Below are 9,163 nucleotides of genomic sequence, written 5' to 3' on the forward strand. Positions count from 1 at the left end.
GCCCAAAAGTTGGCGGTGGGTGAGGATGACTAGCTGTCTTCCCTCTAGTCTTACACTGCTAAATTAGGGACGGTTAGCGCAGATAGCTCTCGTTTAGCCTTGCGCGAAATTCAAAACAAAACAAAGCTTTCCTTAAGCCGATTTCTGTATATTGTGTATCATTTAGAAATTATCATGGTTTGAGCTTTACATACATTTTAATTAATTTACCTTTAGTAAATAACAAATGCCTAGTTGATACATAATAAATTTGCAGTTTCTTTGCTATGTGAAAGGCCCCCAGTGGCACAGTGGTATGTCTGCGGACTTATACTGCTAAAAACCGGGTTTCGATACCCGTGGTGGGCAGAGCACAGATAGCCCTTTGTGCAGCTTTGTGCTTAATAACAAACAACGACAACTATGTGATACCTAAGACTTTATATGACTATCATCAAGAAACTCTTGTATTATGAAAAACAATAAACTCAGAAAAATCTCACAATTGTTTTTGAAACATACCAAATCTGCTTCACGTGCCTGCTTGTCAGTTGATATCTTGTTGACTTCACTTTCTTTTTCCATTACTTTGTTGTTCAGGTCTTCAGCTTCTTTTTTCAGCTTTGCAAGTTCCTTATTGTTTTCATCAAGTGTTTTTCTCATTTTATCACAATCCTTTCGAAGCTGAAATAAATCATTCTCCATAAACTTAGTAATTTTTTCAGAACTAGCTCGTTTTTGATGTGCCACTTGTTCTTGTTCTTTGGCCTCTTGTAATTCCTTTAAAACTTCATTGTAATTTTCTGACATAACCCAGCAGTTAAAGCTTAGAATCGCTACGCAAAGAAAGAGTGTTACACAAGGAAAAGTTGGCCGACACGATATGTATTGCTTTATGTTCGAAGTCATTGCTATATAATTATTTGGAAGTTTTCAGTTATTTGACGGGATGCAAACCGCAACCCGTATAATTAAATAAGTTAGTATGTTATTAATAAAATAGCTTCAGGATGTAAACTTAAGCAAGATAGATAGGCTAAGTCGACTACTGCCTCTAGTATTTATTTTTAGATATAGTTATATGTCAGATAAAACTGAAAACCACTTGTTTTCTCTGTCGTTTTGGCTCTGAATCTGAGCAAACCTAGTACTAGTAGATGTTACAGGTGCACATTTAGGGTCGTCCCACAATATCGCGAACAGCTGGCACCGTGTGACAATAGTATGGTGAAATGCTATAGATCTATATAAAACTCTTAATGCAGTAGCCATTTTCCAATCATAATTTCCGAACATAAAATATGCCCCTATTTTATGTGGAGAGAAACCATCTGCAAATTTTACAAAAAATTAAACCTGCTGTACAACTGCTTATTTAGGACTGAAGAAAGGATTTCAATACATATCGCTCATTTTATGAAACTAAAGTATAGGGGTGCTATGCGGTGATTTAACGTGGTTGAAAATGATCAAAAATAGACGATACTGAATGTCTGGAGAAGGAATTGAAGATTAGTTGAAGAAATTTTTGAAAAGATATATTATCTAAGAGAAAAGACAGTAAAGTTTAGGAAGCATAACAAAACAAAAAGAAGAAAAATAAAAAGTTTTTGAAATTGGAAAATATGTCGTCATAGGTAAAGAAGATGAAGAGGAAACTTTTGAAAATCTTCTGTATATATATATAAAGCACAAAAATCTGTGCATTTATCTGGTTGTCCCTTATCTAACTAATCCTAGATCGCTGGGCCAATCTCAACCAAACTTTATGGGATGATAATTTAGGGGCATGTTAATGGGGGGTTCACAGCCCCTCTACTCTCAATTATTGCTACTGTTGAGCGTTTATTATCTGTAACGTAAGTTAACGTTAACTACATTCATAGATGGCGCCACATCCTTACACTAAAACAAATAACTATTAAATAAATAAATATATATATGCGTATATAAGGCAGGAAACTCCGTGTGTCAGTCTGTTGGTCCCTTATCTAACTACTCCTAGGCCGCTGGGTCAATCTCAACCAAACTTTGTGTGATGATAAACAAAGAGCATGTTAATAGGGGTTCGCTACTCTCTCCACCCCTATAATTGATGTTATTGAGCATATATTATCTTTGACATAAGTTAACGTTAACTATATTCATAGATGGTGTCATGTTCTATCACCAAATAAAGAGAGAGGTCACACAAACGTCTTACATATTTCAGAAAGTGCGCTAGCACTTTCTATGGAGGAATACAATTAAAAAACGGCCGCTACTATTGCAATAATACATAAACTCAGATGAAGTTTCTACTCCAACAGCCATCATAAAACTAATATGAAGGGTCGTTTCTTGAGTTATACGCACTTCCTACTTTAACCCGTGACTTTTTCAACTTCATCCCGTACGACACTTATGCGACCAAAGGACGTCAATTAATTGATAAGATGAAACACAAGTAGAAAGACATTAAGAGTTGGGTGTTGAAAACGGGTAACAGAAAGCACCCCGACTGCCACTACTTTAGCCGCTACATCTTCCTTCAAAGACACCCTCACCATCGCATTTTAAGTATATACGTAGTGAGTTCTTAAAGCTTATACAAAACTGTTGTCAGTTAATAATGAATACTATAATAATAATAATATGTTATGTTATGAATAAATTGTGTGAAAGTTAGGATTTTGTGTTATTTATCATATCAGTCACTCAATGTTTTTTTTTTTTTCAATTCATAAACCAGACAATGGACGCGTATCTCAGCTTGTCAGACATAAATATTGATTTCTCTGGAACTTTAATGTAAAGAAAAAAACTTGACGTCAAGTGTGATGAAAATTAAATAATCAAATAGCTAGAACAAAAAAAAATACTAGCAAAAGGAGACATACAGTTAAGTTAAAATAAATTTGGGATACAACGTAATGATAGACATAGAGGCGATGAGAATACAAAAATTAAAATAAACAATGTTTGTCCCAGGAAGTAGAGAAAATTATTGAGGATATAAAGTTTAAACTAAAGAAGTATTGCTGGAAAAAAAAACATGTAATTTTGGTTGAAGGTATGAGAGTATGAACAGGAAAAGTATTGTGATGGGAAAAAGAGAGGGAATATTTGATATCCACTAAAGAATCACAAATCAAGAATTGAATATAGAAGGGGAAGTGTAAGAAATTTTGTGAATCATAGGGATTGGTGAAGGTAGAAAATTATTATATGGGTAAAAGAAGAAGGGTAGGAAGGAGAAGAAGAAAATATAGACAATTGGGGAGTGTGCTAGCATCTTCTATATAAGGATGACACGGACGCCCACATTAAAGCAATACAAACGTCATCCATATTTTCTACGCTACAGGTCATCAGAAGCTAGATATGAAGAACTACCTGGCATAGTCACTCTATCTTCAGTGCATATGCTGCTTTTCAGTTATACAGAGCGTCCCAAAGTTGAAAACTAGTGAATAGCCAAAACCGAGATTTCTCATTTTCGTTCACCATCATCTTTCTTCAACAGGCCTAGCACCTACCTAGTTCTAGCAGTGACATCCCAGTGGTACAGCGGTGTGTCTGCGGACTTATACCGCTAGAAACTGGGTTTCGATACCCGTGGTAGGCAGTGCACAGATAGCCCTTTGTATAGCTTTGTGCTTAATAACAAACAACAACAACAAGTTCTAGGACTGATTGTAATTTTATCGTTATTTGATAGAGCAAAACAGTCTTCACGATCTTTGACTACCTATTTTATTATTATTATTCTATGCAAAATTTATAAATCTTTAGAATACACTCTATAACCTAGTAACCCACGTACGCCCTCTTACAAAAATGTAAACAAAGAAGTATAAAAAACTTTATTACTAAATTAAAAAAAAAAACTGTGTAGGACTGGCTACTGAATATGAAAAAAAAGAACCAAACAAGATAGAGATGGAAGTGGACATATCATTTGATCGGCTGTCTCGACTTTACATGAAGAATAAAATCCCTATATTACTGGTTTTCTCACTTTGTTTATCAAAAGATTGATGTTTGAACAAAACCTCAGTTAGCTATCCTTAATTTAGCAGTGATAGACTAAAGGGAAGGCAGCTTCAACACCACCCACCGCCAACTGGTGAAAAAGAAAAGAAATGCTTAGCACATATATAAGTAATATAGTATGGTTTAGCTAGCAAAAGCAAAATAACAGTATACCACCAGATGGCTGGAGGTAATATCAGCAAAGGAACTCTCCGTTACTTCTTGCTAAGCAGCCATGTGGCCCGGCATGGCCAGGTGGTTTGGGCGCACGACTCGTAATCTGAGGGTCGCGGGTTCGAATCCCCGTCACACCAAACATGCCAACCTCCGTCTTTGCCTGGTCCCAAGTCCAGGATGTGAAAGGAGGAGGGTTGGGCGCGGGGCTAGCAACTCCACCCCGTAAAAACCAACCTGCTACAAGTAACTGCAACATCAACTTCCGTTGGGAGGTGTTGTTGCGGCCCTATGCTCCACTGGGAGTTTACAGGAATAAAAAAAAAAGCAGCCATGTAGGATAAGCAACTGTCGACTCAATCCCTGGTATTTCGTCACTTAGCCAACAGCTCAACTCAACTAGCACTCAACTGTTGAGGATAAATAAGGAAATAATATCAGATATGCTTTCCTTTATTTGAGCACTACGCAAAAAAAACCCAACAAATCTCGGTGTTATTTAGCACCTGACACATCAGGTATATAAAAAAAATAGCTGGCAAACAAAAGATTTCTACGTAAATCTTGACACGATAGCAATTAACAGTTTAATAACCAACAGTTATAGGAAAAACAAATATGCATACAAATATTTCCGAAAATCGTACAAAGAGTCGTATTTTAGTATATTATTTGAATCATAACGTCCAGGAAGCAAGTTAAAATACAGAGAGAAACAAAACACACACAAAAAATGCACGTGCACCAAGCTTGTTTTATTCTAATGAAAAATGTTATCACATTGTTATCGTGAACCTTATAGTTAATCATTATAACTTAGTTCAAGTTTTTGGATCCTGTGTAGAAGCCTTTGCACAAGATTTAAAGTTTCAAAACTTTAAATGTTTAAAAGTAAATATTTGTAAATTTTTGTTTTGTAATTAAGCACAAAGCTACATAATGGGCTATCTGTTCTCTGCCCACCACGGGTATCGAAACCCGGATTCTAGCGTTGCAAGTCTGCAGACATACCGCTGTGCCACTGGGGGGCAATATTTGTAAAACTGTATACCTTTTTCGTATTCCAATATTTCAATTGTAATTACTTATCGTCATAACCATAGATTTTTTTATCGTTTTAACTGACCTGTGGCTACTTTGTTTGGGGAGAAGATACATAACCCAAGACCATCCTACAAATATTGTTGGTTTGGTATTCCTGAACATACTCAACAATCTTACAACAAAATGTTTATAGTAATAGCAGTTTTAGAAATTGTTTACTTATCAGATATTGTCACCTGATAAGTAAATCAACGCTGCAGAAGATTACAGACCTCACTCAGTCCGACCACCTGTTAGTACATGGTAATATCTAATCATGTAAGGACGGTGTTTAGTCCTAAACGTCATTTTTAGAATATGAGGAAGGAAATAGACCTCAAAGTTTTGTTCCTAAGCCTTAACTTTAGTGAGTAGTTAAGCACTCTAATAAATTCATAAGATAGACCATATCAGAAATATGTACCATGCTATAAAATAATTAATACAACAAAAACAGTATAACAACTTTAATAAATTACAGTAAATATACTCAATAAGTTAATTCTGTTTCAGGCTTATGCTTAAACGGTAAAGAATATCATCTTTATGTAGCAAAAAGAATTGAGAGGCCAGTTTATTCTGACGTAAGCTGGAGAAGACTTGGATGATAAAATGTTAATAATTCTCCATTTTTACGATAAGCGAAAACCCACTCAAATTTTATCAATAACATTTTCATTGCTTTATATATTTTATTAACTGGTATCATAGATTCAATACAGGCTCTTACATCATAGCAAGCAAAAGATTGCGAACCATTAAATAATATGTTGTATCTCTGAATTAATTCCTATTAATTTCCGACCTTTACATTTTTAAATTTATGGCGAATATTTGGTAATAAGGATTAGAACAGCTGTTCGTTTATTTGTAGAATTGGTTTGTACTGTGCCTACCGCGAGTATCAAAACCAGGTTTCTAGCCTTGGTATGTCTGCAGACATACCTCTGTGCCACTAGGGGGTTATTCAAACATATTTATTATAACTCTAAAGCTTAAATACCTACTGTACCTTCTCAGTTGTTAATGAATAATTGGACTGTTTGTCACAAATAACAAAAATGAAAAAGTAACGAACTTAGATAAAGAGGATCTTATTTCATTCATATATTTGTATCTGTGTATATTATACATTCACGCTAATTTAAAGTATCAGAGTATCTCATGAATTTGTTTATTGTACATGTGGCTAACCTTTTTATGATTATTCATTTCTACACACACACTACAAAGGAATTTCGCTTAATATTAACCAAGTCACCCTCTTTATGTCACTTTCATTCTAACATAGAATTTTATTTTTCAAACATTGCAACGTCCATGCCATGTTTTTATAAAAAATATTTAAAAACTCCGAAAATGTGATGTTAATAGCAACTCGCTGGAGTGGCAATTTAATTCACGTTATTAATCTTATACAAAAAGTAATTATTTTGATACACAGATAAAAAGTTGTATCTCCCACTTTCTGTTGTTCTTTTATGTTTATGATTTTCCCAAATAAAAATATCCTCAAGTTAATAAAACATTAATTCCAAAACAACATTGACTCATTGATCTAACCATTCATTGCTATCAATAGCAATGGAGTACGTTATTTATGGTTTCTATAGTTCCTCTATATTATTGAATTACGTTATTATTTTGTATTCACGTGTATTTGTTGTAATTTATATAAAATGGCGGTAATTTTGAACTAGAAAAAGACTCGGTTATGTTTCACTAGAAAATTTAGAACGTAATATATATTATTTATACAAAAATTATTGTAGTGTTATAAACTGTTTAGTATTTTTTTTAAATGTCAGTAGACGGTTGGCCGGTAGATGTCACTATTTGATGTAGTCAGTTATTATTAACTTCCGATGAAAGCAAACTAGATACACAGATAAACCTAAATATTACCACAGCAATGAATATCGTTAATTAAATACACTTTTATAACGTTCTTACTTACAATAATTAGAATGCAATGTTTTATTATTTGAGTGCTCTCGCTGTTAGCGACATTTTCAACGGTAATCCCATTAATATCTCAGGATGTTCACCCAGCTTAGCATATTTTGGTTTGTCCTTTATCAAAATACAAAGCAAATAATGCAAAATAATCACTATAGTAAAAAAAATGTATAATAATAAAGGTAAGATATTAAAAAAATCAGAGCACATTACATAACGACCCACTCTATGATTTGTGCTCCAGTGTTGGATATTTGTTTTGTGGCTGCGTTTTTAATTGTTGAAGTATACGTTTTTCATTTATTTATTTATTTACTTATTTTGTCCTTCTATACAAAATGAAATCTAGTTATATATATTAAAATAGTAAATATGCAACGTTAAAATCAATTCACAATTAAAATAATATCAAAATAACGAGCCCCAGTGGCACAGCGGTATGTCTGCGGACTTATAACGCTAGAATCCGGGTTTCGATACCCGTGGTGGGCAGAGCAAAGATACCCCATTGTGTAGTTTTGTGCTTAATTACAAACAAACAAACAAAATAATGACATGTTTCGACGTGTCACACGCCACCTTCAGGAGTGAGTTGCAAGAGATAAATTTCACATTTTTATATTTTCTTAAATATCACGTGACTGTAATTTTGCATTTGTCCACAAGTATCAGAAGAGGTCTCGCTACATTCTTATTGGTCGTACCTTCATCTCCATTTATCATTTTAAAATTTCATTATTTCTAGCGATTCTAGAGTATTAGTTGCTATAGGTTGAGCTCATACAATTGTTTTTTTCATCATAATATGTTATGTTGGGTTTTACTTACATGTTCTGCTATACTTGGATTTTCTGTTGTTGTTTTATTTTTTTTTATACATCCGTTACCTATTAGAATTTCGAATGGTCCGAAGCCGAGTTAACTGAAAATTTAAATTTAGTAGTTAAATTGTGCTTTGGATTTAGTATTTAAATATACACCGATATATTAGTCAATTTACGATTACTAATAAGATTGATACGAACCGTTTTCGTTTTTAACACAAATACTTTTTAATATACACAACAATACAATTTACAATAACAATTATTACAAATAGTTATTATAAACAATGATTTATAAACGAAAGTTTCACAAACTTACAAACAATATAAAATCATCTTTCTAGTTTGGAACTTCCTTTATATTGTTACGTCTCCGTTTGTTAATTAACTTTCCGTAACTTCGTTCCGACGAAACTTAAGCAACACAAGTCCTTTCTTAATAAAACTGGTTTATTCTTTCCGAATATAACGTTACCGATACACTCAACTTCAACAATCGCGCTAAACAAACGCTGTAACGTCTCTCGTGCTCTCTGACTGCAGTTCAATTACTCACTGTCTATACACACATTACATTCTCCTCCAGCGTCACGTTGTCCCCTCTTATATATACCCGACTACCCTACATCTAGTAAATACTAGAGCATTCGCCAACGTACAGGATAATTCTAGAAACTAGAGGCGCCACACCAGTCACGTGACCTCGATGACGCAACAATATCTTATTGAGGGTTCACGATGACCGAGTTGACGGAGATATATTTTACTTAACGGGAAGCAAACTAGCTTTGTCTGTCAGTGATCACACGCCAATTTTTCCACGGTTGAAGTTAGGTAATGTTTTCATAAAAAATACTGTTACGACAGTGGAAGTCGCGTGACGCTGGGAGCATGCGCGCTGGAGTTTCTAGAATTGTCGGGGAACCCCGCGAATCTCCGAGTATTTGCTTCATGCCCTCTTTTTTAGTATATAAGCATGGCAAAGAAAGCCAGCGGTAGAGGCAGATAGATTGATGATATAGATAATTGAGCCAAACAAACAGTAGGCACCGTAAGTAAAGTGTGTGTGTGAACCACTGTGATTTATAGCGTGTGTTATAAAGGTTGTTAAGTTTAAAGTTACTGTGGAA

The 9,163-nt window shown here is 34.3% G+C and overlaps 1 protein-coding gene across 2 annotated transcripts in view; it reads right to left on the reverse strand.

Annotated features, from left to right (window-relative positions):
• Positions 1–1,049, reverse strand: part of LOC106458721 (homeobox protein 2-like) — a 23,270-nt gene extending 22,221 nt beyond the window's left edge. Inside the window, exon 1 of one of the 2 annotated variants that reach the window (XM_022384991.1) lies at positions 502–1,049. In XM_022384991.1, coding sequence (XP_022240699.1) covers positions 502–888 — 387 coding nt within the window. In that variant the 5' untranslated portion in view covers positions 889–1,049. The remainder of the gene's footprint in view (positions 1–501) is intronic. The other variant, XM_022384992.1, reaches the window with a different exon arrangement.
• Between the last annotated feature and the right edge of the window lie 8,114 nt (positions 1,050–9,163).

The sequence above is a fragment of the Limulus polyphemus genome, unplaced genomic scaffold (genome assembly GCF_000517525.1).
Source record: "Limulus polyphemus unplaced genomic scaffold, Limulus_polyphemus-2.1.2 Scaffold504, whole genome shotgun sequence".
NCBI classification, from domain to species: Eukaryota; Metazoa; Arthropoda; class Merostomata; order Xiphosura; family Limulidae; genus Limulus; species Limulus polyphemus.